This window comes from Vicia villosa, unplaced genomic scaffold (assembly GCF_029867415.1).
Source record: "Vicia villosa cultivar HV-30 ecotype Madison, WI unplaced genomic scaffold, Vvil1.0 ctg.000250F_1_1, whole genome shotgun sequence".
Classification (NCBI taxonomy): Eukaryota; Viridiplantae; Streptophyta; class Magnoliopsida; order Fabales; family Fabaceae; genus Vicia; species Vicia villosa.
In genome coordinates this window covers 771,230-790,549 of record NW_026705103.1, presented here as the reverse complement: position 1 = coordinate 790,549, position 19,320 = coordinate 771,230, and the positions used below count along the sequence as shown (strand labels likewise).

General features: G+C 35.6%; 3 protein-coding genes across 4 annotated transcripts; 1 reads left to right on the top strand and 2 right to left on the bottom strand.

Moving 5' to 3' along the window:
- Window positions 1-1,874: 1,874 nt before the first annotated feature.
- Window positions 1,875-3,295, top strand: LOC131625909 (large ribosomal subunit protein eL38z/eL38y). The gene is made up of 3 exons (XM_058896744.1): window positions 1,875-2,011; window positions 2,656-2,839; window positions 3,089-3,295. Exons 1-3 carry the CDS (start codon window positions 2,009-2,011, stop codon window positions 3,109-3,111), a joined length of 210 nt encoding a protein of 69 aa, XP_058752727.1. The 5' UTR covers window positions 1,875-2,008; the 3' UTR covers window positions 3,112-3,295.
- A 683-nt stretch (window positions 3,296-3,978) lies between these two features.
- Window positions 3,979-5,337, bottom strand: LOC131625908 (uncharacterized). Its single transcript, XM_058896743.1, has 3 exons — window positions 4,893-5,337; window positions 4,694-4,759; window positions 3,979-4,614 (listed from the first exon to the last, which is right to left on the bottom strand). Exons 1-3 carry the CDS (start codon window positions 5,064-5,066, stop codon window positions 4,114-4,116), a joined length of 741 nt encoding a protein of 246 aa, XP_058752726.1. The 5' UTR covers window positions 5,067-5,337; the 3' UTR covers window positions 3,979-4,113.
- Window positions 5,338-12,781: 7,444 nt separating this feature from the next.
- LOC131625899 (putative hydrolase C777.06c) lies at window positions 12,782-17,264 on the bottom strand. 2 transcript variants are annotated; one of them, XM_058896735.1, is made up of 10 exons: window positions 16,949-17,264; window positions 16,733-16,868; window positions 16,269-16,396; window positions 15,233-15,380; window positions 15,036-15,141; window positions 14,650-14,708; window positions 13,756-13,791; window positions 13,569-13,678; window positions 13,372-13,438; window positions 12,782-13,227 (listed from the first exon to the last, which is right to left on the bottom strand). In XM_058896735.1, exons 1-9 carry the CDS (start codon window positions 17,128-17,130, stop codon window positions 13,381-13,383), a joined length of 963 nt encoding a protein of 320 aa, XP_058752718.1. In that variant the 5' UTR covers window positions 17,131-17,264; the 3' UTR covers window positions 12,782-13,227; window positions 13,372-13,380. The 2 variants fall into 2 exon arrangements, with proteins under 2 accessions (XP_058752718.1, XP_058752717.1); XM_058896734.1 differs by having other exon boundaries at window positions 12,787-13,213.
- Window positions 17,265-19,320: the final 2,056 nt, after the last annotated feature.

The window sequence follows — 19,320 nt, the reverse complement described above, 5'->3', positions numbered from 1 at the left end:
ACCTTTTTCCAGGATGGCCCATAGACACTTCTTTATTGATATACTTTGGAGAGAATGTGACTCCGCATGTTTGGGACGAAGAGGTATATTTTTCAACGATGCTATTTTTTTATTTTGTAATCAAATTCAAATTGAATGAGATTGTTATATTTTATTTTCAATAGGAATGTGAATGTTTGAAATTTGTGAACCATGCAAGAAAGATTCATAATCTTTATCAGTCTGAGGAAGAGTGGTTCCAAAGTGCACTCTAGAACTCTACTTTGCAGGTCTTTGTGCTTCCGGGTACACCACCACCAACCACGACATTGAGGCTCCATTTGTTGAAAGATGGGACAACGAAACGACATATTTCTACCTCCTCATTGATGAAATGACTCTTATGTTAGATGATGTAGCATGCCTCTTACACCTTCCCATTAGAGGAAGGTTACTTGATCATTCTAAGATCAACACGTATGATGTAGTGGATATGATAGTGGCTTATTTGGGAACTGACTATGCGAAGCATTTGAGCAGTGTAGAAACACCAGGGGTGCATATGCCAAGTTTTCTTGGATGGTGGATTTGTATGGCAGCAAGATAGCCAAACACCCGCACGTAGATGATCATTGGGTTGCCTACTACATGTAGTGTGCCCTGAGGTGCTTCTTCATGTTCTTGGTTGGCACATCCATGTTTGAGGACAAAAGTGCAACTTACGTGGATGTGGCTTACCTCAAATATTTTATCGACTTGGAGTCCATTCACGAGTGGAATTAGGGTGGCGCGTGCTTGGTTTACCTATACTCCAATCTGAGTGAAGGTTGTAAATGGACGAATATGATGTCATTCGACCATATTTTCTTATACTCTGGATGATTGGCGTGTGGGACTAATATGATGTGCAGGTATATGCCTGAGCAGTGCATTCGACAGTTTAGGTAAATGCATATCATTTTGAGGTCCCCCTTCCAGACTGCTCCTATCATTATTGTCAGCAGAGAGTTGGATGAAATTCTGGAGGATTTTAAGAGTCGTCTTGTATTGGTTAAGTATAGGAGTCATGAAGCAACATCTCAGTGGAGTTACTTGACATAAGATGCTCGCTCTTGGAAGTCCCCCTAAGTCTGCTCATGAGGAGATCCTGGAGAATGAGCAGTATAAGGATGATCATGCCATTGATATCTTGCCGATTTATCATAACATTATGTGGATTACACGTGAGGGCATAGAGTCTGGGTTGTTTGAGAGAGATGGTGATGAAGTAGTTTCCCTAACATGTTCCATTCTTACCGAGGCACGAAGTGCTTTGGGTTACCGTAGGCAGAGGAGGAGCCGGGGTGTTAGGATTAAGCATACTCGGTAGGCTATGCTTTTAATCGTATTTTGTTTATTTTTTTATCGGCTTGGAGAGCAATTGTTTTTCTATTATATTCGGTTTCTATAATATTTAGTTTAATTAACGCATTACTCAATTCTATAATATTCGTTTTTATTAATCGTTGAAACAAATAATGACAATTTTAATTGAATTAAAATTAGTTTGGATGGAAAACACCACAATCTTAGTAAACTAGTTATGGAAAAAATACACCGACAATAATTAGAAGATGCATCTTCGAATTAACTCCATACATAGTTCGGAGATGTATCTACGAATTTACCCTAAGGTGAATTCGAAGATGCATTTCTGAACTAAATTTAAACAAAAAGTAATATTGATGCATTCGAAGATATATCTCCGAATTCTTCTAAGAATATTTTAAGATTTTTAGAGGTGCTCCCATTGCACGGTGCAATGAGAAATTGCCTAGTTATAACTTGTAGGGTGCGAGGCATAAAACCCAAAAAAAAAAAAAAAAAAAGAGATGGCCACAGGCCCAAATATGATATGGGCTTTCTGGTCAAACAAGTCCAAGAAGTAAGAGAGCGGCTAGAATTAGGGTTTATCAGCGCCACTTTTCTACTTTCTACAGCTTACATCACATTTCCTTCCTTCCCTTCGCTCTCACCGTCGCTTGGAACTATGGTGATTTCTCATTCCGCTTTTTCTTTCAGCTTCTTTTATCTGTTATTGAAATTCGAGATTCAATTCAATATAATCGTTTCTTCTTTATTCATCGGATCTTGTTATTCTTCTGAAAAACCAATTATCGAAACTGATTCAATCATTTTCATTAATTGTAACAATGTTGTTTCGTTAGAAAGACTATTTTTTGTGAGATATTATTCTGAATGTTTTGATATTAGAATGCTGGGTGAAGTTAAATTTTACAATTAATCTATTGAAAGTGTAAAACTTCAATAACTGATTTGTTGAGTGGTTCATAGTTTTATCTAAACATAAACACTACAGTTAGGTTTATGATATACAAGCTATTAGGGTTATACTCTTGTTTTGGATTTTGGACTTAAAATAAATCAGTATTTTCAATTATAACATAGATAGTAATTGTTTTGTGAGCTTTTATAGATTTGTGTAACCATTGCTTTTGTCATGTTAAGGGGACTTATTTAAGTACTGAATTAATATATATTATATCCAAACAGGACCTAAGTTGTGTTAGTTGTTCTTAAACCTTTTTTAGTTTGTTGTTATTGAAGTATCTTTGCATATGTAATAGTGATACTATATGGCAATTGTTCTTACAATTTATATGGTGTCCTATACAGCCTAAGCAAATAAATGAGATTAAGGATTTCCTTCTCACTGCCAGAAGGAAGGATGCTAGGTCAGTGAGAATCAAGAGGAGCAAGGATGTCGTTAAGTTCAAGGTCAGATGTTCCAAGTACCTTTACACACTCTGTGTGTTTGACGTTGAGAAAGCCGACAAGTTGAAGCAATCACTTCCTCCAGGTCTGTGATTGAATTTTACATATAATTAGATAGGATGTATAAGTACTGTATTTATATGTATACGCCATCAGTATATCATTACATATTGCAGAAACCAAATTTTGTCACATAAAATTGTTTTGATTTGATGATACATCAGTTAAACATTAGAGGTTGTTATATGTTTCTATGTATATTTCAATTTGTGTTATGTATAGTCTTATTGATTTGTGCGTAGCAACTTACTTATAATTCTCTTGATGTTTTCAGGTTTGAGTGTTCAAGACCTTTAAAGGCATTGGATGAGGGAAACCAAGGAGTCATTTGTTTCATTCTTGTAATGTCTGTTTCTTCTGTAGTTGAATCTTGAGATTTTGAGTTGGTTTCGTAACGAGATCATAGCTAGGACATGGTTTTTGTAATGAGAAATTAAAGATTTTTATGCCTGATGAAACATTTTTATGCTGTTGGACTAAATATTTGATCTTCTGTTTTATTTTTATCTCGTGTTTGAGTTTTAGAGACAAGGTTTGAATTTTTTTTTATGAAATGATAAATTTTGGAATTTGAATGATGGTAGAGTGATAGAAGTGAATAATATCTAGGAATAATTGACCAGTTTTATAAATCTATTTTTATAGGTGTTATGTAATTTAAAAGTACATTTCTTAATGCAAGATCATTGAATTATTACTTTGTTCCGAATTCAAAATAGTTGTTACATCCTATGATTCTTTCAAACAAATAACTACTTTGTTCAATTTCACATGATCAAAATGAATTTTCGCAACATTGGATGGTGGCAGAGCCTGAAATTAATCCAGAGTCTATTGGAATGGGGTTGTGTAATTTAATTCTGTTAATTGAATAAATCCAAGTATAGTGTGAATAAATCCAAGTATAGTGTGATTAATTAGTCAGAAGTTGTGAAAGAATGGGGAGGAGAACTTAAATCTAGCTAGGGTGCCGGGCAATAATAGTGAGTGCAAAGTTGTTTTGAATCCATTGCTACCATTAAAAGAACTTGAATTTAATTAGGTTACAGGGCAATAACAGCATTAGGTAAAAATTGTCTCTAACCGGCTGCCTCCGTTGCCGTGTCTATCTGCACCTCGGAAATCTGTCACCCCATTCACCCATCCATCAATTACAACTTAATATTTATTAGTAACTCTTTCATTAAAATCTATTTTATAAATCTGATTTTCACAAAGTAATCAACAATATTTACAAAGGCAAAAAAAAAAACTAAGCTAAAGATGATAATTCAAAACTTGAAATCTTTCACGGAAATGTCAATTCTGCATAATCTGTCTTTCTATACTCCCTTTCCCATTTTCTAACATTTGATGATGAGAAACATAATTAACATCAACAACATTGTCACCACTAACATACACTACTTTGAAAATATCATACTTCATATCAATCGAGAATCGTTCAAGATAAGGCATCATCCATTTCCTGTGATCCGAGTTAAGAATCCACGAGTAACAAAAATGAAGAGACTTCCACACATGAATGCAAACAACAATTGGTCTAGTTTGTCCTTTCAAACACAGACCTGAAGTTACACCTTCCATTTTCGCAAAGCGCGATCTGAATAAAGCTAACACGGCGTAGGAAAGGTTATCAAGGTCCTTTCTACTAGGTGTGTCTGCTGTGTTTATAGATATTATGTCTCCAGTTGTTAGTTTTGCAGTTGATGAACCATCTATTGATTCTCCAGCATATGCTTCAAGGAAATTGTGGTCAATTAATTTAGCCATGGCTGATACTTTGGCTAGCATTGATTTCTGCAAAGTAAACAAAAAGTTGTTATATTAGAATCATTAAAATGAAGAGAAAATGTTGATTTGATGGAATTTATCTTACAAGAGTTGAGGTTAGAAGCTCTTTTTCTTTGTTGGATTGCTTCTGCCATGCTCCATACCATATAATCTGATTGGAGAAAACAAACATTTATATCATGATTACCAGTATTGACATGTCTGGATCATTGTTGTGTCTGGTGTCTGTGTCTCATACACTATATAAGAATTATTGTGAGAAAGTAAAGAAAGAAAGAAATTACCATATTTCCATGGATGCTTCTAAATATGGAGCTTTGAACACAACCAAGGTTTTCAGCACTTAAGGAGAATAGTTTGAGAACATGAACAAGATCATCTATAATCACAATTGTTGGTTTGAAAACAAAGAAACTTATTTCCAAATTCTTGTTGTTAAAAGCCACAGAACATGCCATATTCTCTTGTTTGTATACTCTTAATCTTTCTATGTTGTTGAGATATATTGATGTTGTTTTTGTCTTTGAGAGTGTTCAAGTCAAATATGAGAAGCAAAACCATAAGACACGCATAGTTGAGTCTTCCATGAAGTTGCTTTCTAGAATGATTCCATGTTTTTGACTATGTTGTATGTGGAGAAATTCAATTCAACTTGTTTCATGGTTTTGGTTTTGTTTATTTGTAACTTATAAATGATATATAAAAATAATAAAGACATGGAAATTAAACACAAAGTCGGTCACGTGCATTGACTACTTCAACTTCATGTTCACGTCTCATTGTAACAAAAACAAAAATGTTTTGTGTATGAGGATGACCATGAAAATCAATCCTCGATAGTTATTTTTATATAGTACTTTTTTGAAAATCAATTACTATGACATCCATTAGCATTTTACTATTAGAGTATTATTATCACGGGATAAGATTAGGTGTCTTTCTTATTGAATAATTTGAGTGTTTTTGGTGTGTATTTGATGGACATGTGAATGATTAAAAAAGTATGAGAAAATGGGTGATGCAGTGAATTTTTACACTGTCAACCAATCACCACCCATGTATTCAATTAAACCAATTTTTTATTTTAAAAAAACTTAATGATATGGCACATTTATAATTTTCTATTGGATGACAGTGTAAAATTATTTTACACTGTCAGTGCACTATCTTTTAACTCAAAAAATATTAAGATGAGACAAAAAGAATAGTTCAGAAAGATAAAGACACAGTTATTAAAAGCATCGAATTTTAAAGGTAGGAAATTCTCTACGGTCGCATAAAACTTTTTTTAATGCAGCTTCATGAATTTCACGCTTAACATACATCAGAATAAAGGGATTTTATAAGAGGAATTAACTTACCACTCCTCAATTTTAGATAAATTCTTTGGTATCTATGAATTTAAGTTGGATACCAATACCTTTAGTATAAATTGAATTTTAATTTTAATTTATCTTAAAATAAAATATAAAAATGATGTGGCATTGAATTCCACTATTTGATTGGTTGAGGGTACCGGTACCCAACTAAACTCAAGGGTACCGGAGTGTTCACATTTTTTTTAATTAAATTTTATCGCTGTTAAAAAAAATGTGAAAACCAACTAATTTTCAAAGCAAATTTCTGAAATGCACCTCAAAATTTTCGGGACAAAATACCAGAAATTCAGTTAATTTTAAATTTCGGGTACACCATACCGGAAATTTAGTTTATTCAAAATTTCCAGTATACCAGAAATTTGAAATTTCAGGTATACCGTAAATTTGAAATTTCAGGTATACTGAAATTTTCAAATTTCCAGTATATCAGAAATTTCAAATAAACTAAATTTCTGGTATATTACATTTTTTTTGTTTTTTAAACGATTGAAATTTTGCCGACACTTTTGGAGGGTCTCGATTGCATCGACACATTTGTGTGGTCTAGAATGCACCACCATTCGTATAAATAGGGTGTTAGGGTTATTGGATAACACATCATTTTAACAAAATGCCTCTTCCTCAGTATTTGATTAAAGTATCTGTGTATTTCAATGGTCGCAAGCCTGCTGTTCAAACCAATATTCCAGACAATGTTGAATCGTTTGCCACCTTAAAAGAAACGAATAATTTGCTGCTTGATTGCGATAACAGAAGAGTGACAAAGATCGAGTTTCGGGAGGACTGGATTGATACAAATGGAAGGGTGAAATACAACTTAATCGAGTTGAAGAATGATGAAGATGAGAAGGCCGTGTGGAAATTATTTCGTTGTAGCCTGTAGGATAACTAAAAGTCCGATCGAATTGGACGCCCTAACGGCAGCCTAGTACCTCTCTGCATCGACAAGCTGCTGATAAATCTTCCTCAACCAAGACATCATGAGGTGAAAGCACCGAGAGTCACCAAACTCCTTGAGCACAACCAGCTCATCAACCTCTAACGCATCCATCACCATGTGCACCGCCGTCGCCTGGTCCCTATGAACTAGTGTAGAAAACTTACCAGCTATCGGAAGGTGAAACAGGGAATGAACATCATCTAGAGTCACCGTTATCTCCCCGAATGGAAGATGGAAGGATGATGTCTTCAGGTGCCATCTCTCTACAAAAGTTGATAATAGAGGGGCGTCCAACATCGTTAGGGAGCATCCAACAAAGTCTAACAAATGGAAGTCCCGAACTATCCTCGCCACCTCCTCAGGCATCGGTCTCTCGCGGAATTTCTTCAACTTCGACCCGTGAGAAGTGACCTTCAGCACGTGACGCTCCTGTAACAAAAAAAAATACAATTACAAAAATATAATTAAAACACAATAGTATAAATCATATTGCATAATAAAAATTAAGCAATGTTACATACCTCGCCCTGCCATATCCTAAAAGCAACATGATCAACATATTCTGTCAAAACGGACTGTCAGAAGGTCCTCATGGAAAAGCCTCATTAGTGCAATTTTATTTACTTTAACAAGGTGAAACCTCCCGTAGAGTTTCGGCTTCCAGAGGGCACCACATGTATCGTTGTTGTCTTGAGATTCACATTAAATGATTTATTTCTCGACACCGATAATAGAAAGGTGGGTAAGATCGATATTTGTGTAGACTAGATTGATATTGATGAAAAAGTGAAATACGACCTTATTCAATTGAAGACCGATGAAGATTTGAAGGTTATGACGAGAAAATTTCACCACATGCTAACTAAGAGACCAATCGAGTTTGATGCGACAATTTTAAGATATGTCGACGACATAATCAAGATGCTGAAATGTCCAGAATCATCTGGTAATGTCTAGGTTTTGATATTTATTTATGTTAGTTGTAATTTGTTAAGTTATGTTCATCTTTCAAATATGTAATCATCAAAATATTATGTGATAAAAAGTATGATGCTAAATAGTATGAGTCTCGAAATATACAAATAATACAAATGTAAAATCAAATTGCTAAATAGGCCCCCACAAGATATGTATGTTGCCCGTGATAATACGGTAAAAACTCGCCATCTGGGTTTACCAAACCCATGAGGCTATGCATAATAACAATGATCATCTGTTGGCGCTACTGGTCATCAACACTAAGTGGAGGCGCTGACACGTCATCGCCAGTTCCCCCATCATCAGAAGACATAACATCATTGTTCGTATTCTCAATAGGTGGGATTATGTGAGAGTGTGATACAGTAAGGTACCACTCTAGGTAACCATCCCCACACTCCGCATCATGCGGAACCCTCATTACATTATCTTAGATGGCACAAGAAAAGCTGATGATGTTACTCTAAAACCACCCGTCAATGCCCGAAGTTGGAACAATAGGAATTAGTCGTGGGATACCCTGGACATACCCATACTAGCACAAACACCTCTTGGGTAAGTGTCTAGCCACTCAGGTCTCCCACCGAGAAAGCTCATCAAACTCTTGATGGACTATGTGATATGTGTAGGGTATCCAGATGACATCGTCCACTGTTAGCTCATCAAGCTTCCTCTTGTACTCCACAACACTACCTGGATCTGCTTTTCAGACCTTTCATCTCTTCGCCCATGGGGAGCCAACAAGGGTAAGCTGCAATGTCCTGCACAAATGATGGGGGAAATGCTCCTATATCCAACATTAATAAAAGAGCATGGACAAATAAAGAAATGTCGTACATAAAAATTAAATAAGAACTAAATTATAAATAATAATTTTTAATATACCTGGAATAGACTATAAAAGCCAGTAAGCTGCGTCGTCAAAAAAAGGCAGTAGCAACTCCAACCGCTGCATATAAGACATTCAATGCAGCGCACCCCCAATCCCAACTCACATGCTCAAGGCTATTGAACCGCCACAAGCTCGGTATACCTATCCCAAAGCCAAGACATCCAAAAGTGAGCTCCCTGATTAGCATCAAACTCCTTTAGCATGACCTCCTCAGTAACTCCCAAATCTCGTGTGCAATATGTTAGACGACGAAAACTCATATGGAGAGTGATGAATAGATCCTCAAATCTTAAAAAAAAAAAATCATATTTTTAAGTTTTTGAAAACGTTTAGAATATGACAAGCAGAAGTATTGTGTTTAGATGATAGTCGTCTAAACGAAACTGGTTATTGGAACCTCATATATGCGTACAACCTTATGTATGGAAGAACAATGATACAATCGATTAATAATTAAATTCTCGTTTAACAGTTTTAATATAATCACTAACCAACCAATTTCCAATCAATTTAAGCACAAAAATTCAAAGTGTTAAATTATTGAACACTTGGTGTGCGGTTGATTTTTTCAGATTTTTCCTTTAAGTTTGTTGATATCAAAATTCTATTACAATCGAATTAATTGTAAGGCAATCAACAAATAAACAATGTTTAAATCAATTACCGGAAAATCATTACGAATCAACCGCTCGATCAATATGTTTAAAAATTTGATAATGGAAATTTAAATGCAATATATATATATATATATATATATATATATATATATATATATAGAGAGAGAGAGAGAGAGAGAGGGAAAGAGAGATGACGTGAGAAGTTGTTTATACAGTTCACTGATTGTCCTCGCTACGGCTACATCTATCCCCAATTCTAATTTGGAATTGAGATATCATGCAAAAACTTATTTACAAGATATTTCAAGCAATCCAACCCTACAAACCCTATGTTTGATGCTGATCCTTGAAATTATGTTCCCTTGATCTGAGTTTGATCAAGTCACCTAACAAACACCAATTGATTCACTGTCTCATGATACTCCTTTGCAAGAAACTGTCGTTCTTCAAATCCTTTACTCGGTTGAATCCAAATTGCGATTTATTGTTACCCAATATTACCAATTCATTCACCGTCTCACACTATTCCTTTGCAAGAACCACCCATTCTTCAAAGCTCTTCACTAGATCGAATCCAATTGCGTAACTCTTGTCGAAAACCCCCAAATGAACACCTTGATCTTGGAGTAAAAACTCTCACAGTTTTTCCGATGAAACCTCCTATGATTCTCAACCCAAACTTAGGTTACAACCAACCCTAATTGAACATTATCAACCAAGTCTAGATGGCACCCAAAAAAATAATGATTATGTATACTTTGTTTGTGTGTATGTATAGAGGTTGAAGATGATGAACAATCTTAGTATGTGTTTATGGTTTCATCAAATTGAAAATGATGCATGTATGATGGATTTATAATGGTGCAAGTTGGAGGCAAAAGGGAAACCTAAAAATGTGAAAAAGAATGCAAATTTTATGAAAAATAACAGCATGTGTCGACACATGTAAGTCATTTGTCGACCTGTATTAATGCATATGTCAACCTGTATCAGGTTATCACAAAGGAGGTTTCTTAGGTGTGTGATTTGATTTATGGCATTCTAGAAGGCCTTGAATTTGTCTTAGAGCACAAGGAAATCATTGGGCATGATTGGAAGAAGATTGAAGCAAATTTAGAAAGATTGCATATGATTGAAAATCAAATATCAATCTCACAAATTATCAAGATTTGATTCCATATTTATGACCTAATTCAATCCATTATATATACACAAGAGTCCTAACATTCAAGAGGACGATTTTTTGGCTGCAAGAAAACCCCACCCAACCTTGAAAAAATTGTGAACAAAATGGAGATAGCAGACAAATCTGATAGATCTTCTAAAGAAGCAATCTGAAAAGAAAAACAAGCTAATCTTCTGAAAAAGTACGCTGGAGAGAAAAATATACTCAGGCATGTTATCTCTTAAATTATTCTCTAAGTATATACAAAATTTATGATCAGAACTTAAATGTTTTGTCATCATCAAAAAGGGGGAGATTGTTAGAACATAGTTTGGTTCTAGACATATCTTAGAGTTTTGATGATAACAATTAAATAAATGTTGTATAAGTAAATGTGGTACTTTAATTATATGTTTCTTATTTCAGAAGAAGTTCTAACTCAAGTACCATCAGAACATGGATTTTATGTAAAGCTGAACAAACAAACAAAGAAAAGTCACGCAGAAGTTCAAGAAGTTCTAATACATGAAGTAACTTATGAATGCACCAACCGCTGTAGACAAATTCTGATAGAAGTTACACTCACAAAGTCTAGACAGAAGTTGTGAAGAAAAGGAAAAACTAAATGCAAAGTTCTGATACAAGATAAAATACCGTTAGAGACATAATGATCAAAAGATGGCTGAAGCATTTTTGAGGAAAAAATATTAAGAAGCATGCAAAGCACAAAACCAAGGCGACACGCAAACATTTATTGCAGAACAATTTACGAGGAAGCAACGTACAAATTTCCAAAGGCTATAAATAGAAAATCATTTGAAAAAAAATAGAAAGAGAGCTGCTCACGTAAAATCTTATGCTGAAAGAAAATACTTTGTTCATGTTATCATTCTAAAGTCATATTCATTGTATTTAAACATAGTGAAAAACCACAATTGTGATATATCTTCGATTAAGAAGCATGAAGTCCACTAGTTAGAAGTTATTGTTGTAACGTTTCTTGAGTAACCAAGTTGTGGTTAAGATTCTCAAGAAAATGTTGTGTATTATTCCTTGAGTAACCAAGTTGTGGTTAAGATTCTCAAGAAGACGTTGGCAGCTGCCTTCGTGAACCAATTGTAATCAAGTTTTGATTAGTGGATTAAGTCCTCGACGGAGAGAGGAGAAATCACCTTGACGGGTGGACTAGAGTAGTTTGAGTTCAAACGAACCAAGATAAAAATATCGTGTGAATTTTTATTTCCCAAAGAAAACCCCTTAATTGATCCCCCCCTTCTAAGTGTTTTCATACCCTTCAAAGGTATGTGTCGACACATACACTTGTGTTTTAAGCAAATTTTTTTTTAAAGCTTGCCACTGATTTTTAATGTTATGTAATTCATTTTTGATGTGTGATACCCACCGAAGTCATGAAGAAATCAATTAAAGGCACTCCTAGATGAAGTGAAAGAGCGAAGATTAGCCATAGAGGCTATTAGCAAACTCAAATATGTTTTCTGCCTACACAGACCTTATCAAATAGATCATGCAACTAAGTTATTTGATTGTAAGAGTGATGTTCATTTATGGGAAACCGTTGATGATTATCCTCCTAGTCTAAAAATCACAAGAATTAATGGAGTATGTTTGTTTCATCAACCTCCATGAAATAGAGAACATGAATGACAATACAACTTGTATAAGTCTCAAAAGTTTAAAAGCATAAAAATTAGAGAAAGCTCAACTCAAGTCACACAGCAGAAATCAGAGTCTCTAGTGGAAACTGAATTCTCATAAAGAGACGTGGAAAATGATGGGTCATACTTTCATGATGGGTGACATCTAGGAGCATGAGTCATTCAAATTTGGAGATTGCTTTTTTGAAGAAAACTTATCTGATCAAAATATATCTCCATTTCATGAACCCGTCTACAAAGACTAATGTGAACAAATACCCACTTTGTATAATAGACGTGATTATGAATAGTGTTAAGATTGACGTGGCGAGATACCCACTTTGTATAATAGGAGTGATTATGAATAGTATCTCCCTTGCTCACTCTATTCTTGAGAAAAATAATTTTTCTGAAACTCTATTGAAATAACTTCAAAATTAAGTGATTTTTTAAAATTTTGATATTAAAAGAAATATTCCATAAAATTATGAAATATTTAAAATAACATTTTAAAAATAATTACCTATTCAAACTAAATTTTTATTTGAAATTTTTTATAAAGAACTTCTTTGTAAACTTTTTTTACATAAAAATTATATAACACTATAAAAATTATTTTTAAAAGAAATCAAAACAAAGGGCCCTTCATCTCTAGTCATGAGATTAGTGGCGCATAACGTGACCCTTCAAAAGAGTCTTAGGATACAGTACAGGTGATATTTTTTAGCTCTTAATACTCAGTCGCTGCTATCCAATTTTGCAATAAAAATTGTTCTAATACAGATTTCAAGAGTTTAACTGAAAAAATTAAGATTTCTAGTATAAGTTACAAGTGTGTCACATTCACAAATGCCGCCAACTAGCAAAACTGGCGGTTCCTAGAATTGCTGCAAAAACTGAGCATCTGTGAAAATATTCAGGCTCCAACGAATCTAAATAAGATCAACTGTATATGTTATACATCGTCGCTTGCTTTACCCTGCAAGAGGATAACTGCACAAGTTAAGATTTAATATCGTTAATGTTTATTGAAAGGATAAAAACAAATGCAAGCTGCTAATCGTGATGAGAAATTCATATCCTTTTTTATGTACCGTTCTAGATTACAAATATGAAGATTAGGAGCAAAGAGATTACCTTCCACTGTTATAAGTTTATGGGGACTCTCAAACCATCACGGGAAAGCTGCACCGGAATTCCTTCCCTAAGCACAATCATAAAAGATCCAAAGATACTATTACATTTACATGACCATGCTACTATCAGATTGTTGGGTCAATTATTACTATATGTATTAGCAACAGTCAATATTTGACTTCTTTACAAATGAATACCTTTTAGACCATTCTTTCAAAAACTCATTGTCCTTGTGGTGATCAAACTCATGAGTCATTCCAATCAAAAGGGTTTGCTTCGGACACAACCTCTTAACAGTTTCAAGAGTCTGTAAAATTACAGATGAACAATGTTTTACCTCCAGTGAGATAGTGTAATTATTAATTTGCAAAACTGAAAACAAACCTGTGGAAAACAAAGGTGAACGTTATGTGACCCAGTCTGCAATGACACACAAAAACAAAGAGAGAAACCGTTAGATAATTGCACCTCATTAGTTAGTTAGTTTAAATGGCTGGTTAGAGAATCATAGATAATAGGATATAAACAATAGGGAGAGAAAAAAAAAGAGAGACTAGTTTTTGGTTTCAGAACGAGAAGGTTAGTGTCATCTGCATTATCCTTGTCTTCTGTTCCTCATTTATGATCTTGTAGTCCGTTGGTATTTTTATACGAGACTAAAGGCAGAGATTATCTGTCAATAAGCAATGTTTTCTTTCTATATTCTAATCCAAACCATTATATTCTATTCTACTATAGGCTTCACAACACTTCTAAGCCATTATATACCATTATGCACTTATGATAATGGTTAATACTCCAATAGTTAATGCAGTTCTATTAGAGACATCTATCATTGAATGATTGAGGAAGTAAAATAAGAAAACTGTTAGAATTAGTGTCAGGTAATTGAACCAGTAAGAAACACAAGAGTCTATTTGGTTTCAGAAAATGTTATCTATTTTCATTTAATATTCTTACTAAAATGTTATCTATTTACTGTGTCCTATCTTCAAAGGTTTGCACTAGACACAATCAAAATAACTCCCAAACTATCCAATAAATAATTAACACCTAACACCAGTGAAGTGAGAAGCACTTTATCACACCACATGTAAGCAAAATCCTCTCAGGAAAGTGACATTAAGTAAGAATCTGACACAAACAACAAACCAGAAATAAAGAATGCTGGATGCACCTGAAATCATGCATCATGCTAATTGTGCATGAAAAGATCCTTCAAAGGCATATCATGTACACTATTATAAATCCAAAAAAATTTAAAATGGAACTACTTACCCTATACAATGAATCCAATATTAGAAGATCCAACTGTCCAGCTCCACTTTTTGAAATAGCTGTAAAAAGGAGATTTATTGTTAGATGTCAAAAATCATAAATCAACCGAAAAACTTTCTAGTTATGTAGACACCTCAACATAAAACTTGTCTTCTATAATTGAGGATGTTTAGACTATCTAAAAAGGAACTAGTCCTGCCCAAATGAGGCCAATGATGATAACTTCAAATTACAACATGACAGGTCATATTTTTTCGGAAAATAGATAAGTAAGAGAGCCATATAAATGATAAAACAAATAGAGAAGATATCTCTTAGCACACTTATAGTCCAACTTGTGAGATAGCACTGAAGAAATGCATATGCCCCGGTGATTCAAATCGTACCATACTCTGTACTCGCAGGAATCCGTGAAACATCAGATATATAAGCCACTCTACTTTTCTCACCAAAAAGAAATCCCAAACAGATGTAATCCTCTCCATGCATTACCTACATCGACAAAAAAACAGTGAGTCATCTTGTAAAAACTAAAAAGGAGTAATGTATTCTTAACATAAGGACAAAGATAGTCGCAATTAACTGGTAAAGGAGTGAACTTTAATCCCGATGCAAAAAATGGTTGATTGCAGTCATCAGTAATAATGTTCCAGGCAATCTGAGCTACCCTTCGTATTTCTTGTCCTTCCTTGCGTTTTTTCTGAACCAAATAAGGGAACTTCTCTTCTATGCTGTTGCCAAGTTTTAAAATATGAATTCATCTACTTGAGTATAGAATAGCCCATATAATCAAAGAAAAGGTGCATCATAACTCATGCTAAGATAGGAATAACATTGAAATCTATGGGTTAAGTGATCAACAAATATAACTGATCTGCTACTGCAAATCTTGTTCTGCTCAATTTGATGTTAGGATAAGTTTTGGCTTGGTTTTCAATTTTTACTGGTTTAAATTTGCTGCTGTTACTGGCTGAACTTCTGCTTACTGCTTTTGAATTGGGATTCAGTATTGAATATTTTTAGTACTGATTGTACCATTTTATTAATGAACTACCCATTTTGCTTTTTAGAAAAGGAGAAACATTGTGGTTAACAATTTTCCCAAATATACAAACATCTGAGTTCAGTGGTTTCTTTCATCTCAAAGATTCATAAAGTTTTAATATTTCACATGACTATCCTGCAATAGCAACAGAATTATATCATCTATATTAAAGAATAAACTTAAAGAGTAATATTGATTAATAAGTTAGCTTTTAACAGATTGAAGATTACATTAGGTGATTAAATTAGCTGAATTTTATTCTTAATGATACATAATGAGTTAATTAACCATAAAGAACTTAAACAAAAATCTGTGTTTATGTATATCTTCTTAAAGCATTTACCTAGGGTGCAAATGCTATGTCAAAACTTATAGTTTAAACAAGTAGTATAACTAATATCAACGGTAATGGTTCTGTTACTTTTTCTGCACCTATTTGATAGTTAAGGCTACTTTGTAATGCCTTATAAGTTATAAACTTCAGATATATTTATGTACGTTATCAAAATAGGCGGAAGATAAATGTAATTTAAGCTAAACAAAAATCAAAACATGCAACAATCACTATAGGTACCTATCCATCGAATGCTGGCTCAGGTAGATGGGGGTGGGATCAATATCATTTATTGGACTAAAAGGCTGCACAGCACGTATATCATCCAATCCAAGGACTGCATCTGCGTGTTCATGAGTCAAAATAATCTGCAACTCAACCAAGAACTTATATTTTATTTTCAAAGAAGGAAAAGTTCCGGCCAATACAAATTACAAAGAACATTTTATACAGAAAATGAAGAAAAACCAGGCAAAAATCAAATTGTAATAATCAATCCATGATCTTGAATAATATGCAATTACCATACTTAATCACTTATGACTCATTAATAAAATTCTTCCATGGGCTGGGAGAATGTAAAATTGCATACAACAATCACTAACACTAGCAATTAGCATATCAGTACTGATTGGCAGCAAAATTAAGCTTCACTAAGGAAGTTAAATCTGAATCGAAAATCGAACATATAAACATAAACTCACAGAATCGATTCTTGGAATCCGATGAGGAACAAACCATCTAAGCACCGTCTCCCTAAAGGTCTTACCAACATCAATCAATATATACTTGTGACCGCCATTACTTTCACAATAATCAATTAACAGAGATGTATTGCATCTGCAAAACCATAAAATCCATAAAACGAAGATAATATAAAGAAAAAGACGGATCGTGATGAAGGCGTTTGAAGAGAGTACCTGTAATTAGGGTTTTTCTCAGGCGGAATAGATAATGACTGAGCGCAAACGGAACACGGAGGATCAGAGGGATTGATGAGGCACATTACATTGGGAACCATGCTGGAGCAGCCTGTTCCGAGAAAGATTAACGCCGATTCGGATGGAGTGGTTCTGTCGTCGGAGCCGTTGGAAGTTGCCATGGTGTCACCGCAGATCCAGAAGAGAAGAGAGAGAAATTCTACAAGTGAAGGAAGAGAGATTCGAACCCGCCAAAATCAACGGCTTTATGCGATTGCACGTACTTGTCTAATGGAGTACTTTACTTTGCCTCATGTTGTTTAAGTCATGTTAACTAGCTTTAATTTAGGTTTTTTCTTTATCCACCTCCCTACGGGGGTCATCATTAGCGAAAACCCCACTTTATCTCTGCTTCGGAAATGTATTTTCGAAGTATTTTTTTTCTTCTAAATTTTTCCAGACTTCGGAAGTGCATCTCCGAAAACACTAAATTTGAGGTGTTTTCGGAGATCCACTTCTGAAAAAACATTTTTTTCAGATTTTAGGGTGTTTCGAAAGTGCATTTCCGAATTATGCAGAAGTATCTTTTTTTTTTATGCTTTTTCTAATAGTCTCGTACGAAATATATACAAAACGTATAATATATACAAAATGAAAAAGCCGAACAAAACAAACGACATATCAACGTAAAATACTAATATAATAAATAAAATTCAAATAATATATACAGACCGAGTCATAGTGTACGAAATATATAATCCGAATACAAAAAAAATAAACCCGAACCCCTACTGGGTATGCCTAACCCTCTCTCCCTGGGACCTCCTCTGCCGCCTGTATGCCGTCGCACGGCCCGCATCACCGACAATCCTCTCCACCACGGCGACTGCCTCTAGACTGCCATGATCAATGATACCTCGATCCAACGCGTGCCGCCCAAGAAGCTCTATCCGTTGGCAGATCGACATGAGATCAATGGCATGGTCATCCTCGGCCTGCTGGTTCTCCAGGATCTCCTCGTATGCTGGCCTAGGAGCGCCGGGAGCGTCGGATGTCATCAGAGGATGTGACACCCGATAGAACCATGTGACATACCCCTCCACACTGTGCTAGTCCTGGGTGACCTGCATGCGACGATACTCCTCCGGGACCACATGACGCTCCCTATCCTCAAATATGCCAATGAGTTGCACTCGGGGAACTGTGTCGGGAGTAGCCTCTAAAAGGTAGCCTGAGTATCATCTGCACAAATCCAAACTGCCGCATGCACCGCTCAGGGAGATACCTCACCATAGTGTTGGTCCCGCATGCCAACCAGCCAGAATATAACGAGATGTTGTCAAAGCCGACAACATCAGTGTAGTCGCTGAATGACCTCCAACTGATGTCATTATGCATCGTGCGGTCGAGGTGTCCACGGCATGGTCTCACTGCATTGTTCCCCCTCTGGAGAACGTATCGGGCGACCCTGGGCATATCGTCCTCGTACTTAGGATCAACGCGGAAGCCGTGGATGCGGGGGAAGTAGGAGATGATCCAGCTTTGAAACACAAACACGATAATGTATTAAAAATAAATACGAAATATAAATAAATGTGAAACAATTAAAATGAAACGTACCGTCAGTAGTGTGCAAGATCCGATCAACTGCCTGGTCCTCCAGTTGGAGGTCTCATTCAGCTTCTAGTATAGGTATTCCATAATAGCAGACCCCCAGTTCCACTGGTGAACGGTAGTCAAGTCCATGGAGTAGCGGAGGTAGGTCACGTCGACATATCTTGCACTCTTGTCCACAAAGAGTGCAGCGCCTACCACAAACATGAACCAGCATCGGAAAATGCAGGCACGGTGATACTCCACAAATAGGGCGTTATCCGCCTCCTCGAATTCGGCCGCCGCCACCAGGTGGTTCTCGAAATAAGCGCTTAGTATGGTGAACCGGATATGAGGTCCATTTGTCGTCTCGCACTCAAAGTCATCCATATCTGGCTCCATACCCAGATAGAGCGTCATCCACTCACTGGCTTCGATCCTCTGGATCCAGGAATGGTCCAGCAGCACCCCCCTAATCGGCAAGTGGAGAAGACACTGCATATCGTGCAAGGTGATCGTCATCTCCCCAACCGGTAAGTGGAAAGAAGACGTCTCCCTGTGCCACCTCTCCACAAAGGCCCCCTGCATGTCGTGGTTGATGGTGGTATACCCCGTCATGCACAACCCACCTAGCCCTCAAGCTGTCACCGCGTCATTAAACCACTGCGCCTCTGGTTTAAAGAGACTGAAAATTTTTCGGGCGTGGTTCACCTGTTTCAAAGTCTGTCTCTCCTGTTACAACAAAAACAAAAAAACACTGTTAATTAGACCGTTAAGAA

Excerpts from the sequence above, each read along its gene's own strand:
- LOC131625909 (XM_058896744.1), top strand. Across the intron at positions 2,840-3,088 it reads GAAGCAATCACTTCCTCCAG|GTTTGAGTGTTCAAGACCTT; the intron begins GTCTGTGATTGA and ends TGATGTTTTCAG.
- LOC131625899 (XM_058896735.1), bottom strand. The coding sequence starts at position 17,130 with ATGGCAACTTCCAACGGCTCCGACGACAGAACCACTCCATCCGAATCG. Across the intron at positions 14,709-15,035 it reads TCCTGCGAGTACAGAGTATG|CTATTTCAAAAAGTGGAGCT; the intron begins GTACGATTTGAA and ends TCCTTTTTACAG. Across the intron at positions 13,792-14,649 it reads TATTGGATTCATTGTATAGG|ACTGGGTCACATAACGTTCA; the intron begins GTAAGTAGTTCC and ends GTGTCATTGCAG.
- LOC131625908 (XM_058896743.1), bottom strand. The coding sequence starts at position 5,066 with ATGGCATGTTCTGTGGCTTTTAACAACAAGAATTTGGAAATAAGTTTC. Across the intron at positions 4,760-4,892 it reads GAAGCATCCATGGAAATATG|ATTATATGGTATGGAGCATG; the intron begins GTAATTTCTTTC and ends TTCTCCAATCAG. Across the intron at positions 4,615-4,693 it reads AGCTTCTAACCTCAACTCTT|AAATCAATGCTAGCCAAAGT; the intron begins GTAAGATAAATT and ends TTTACTTTGCAG.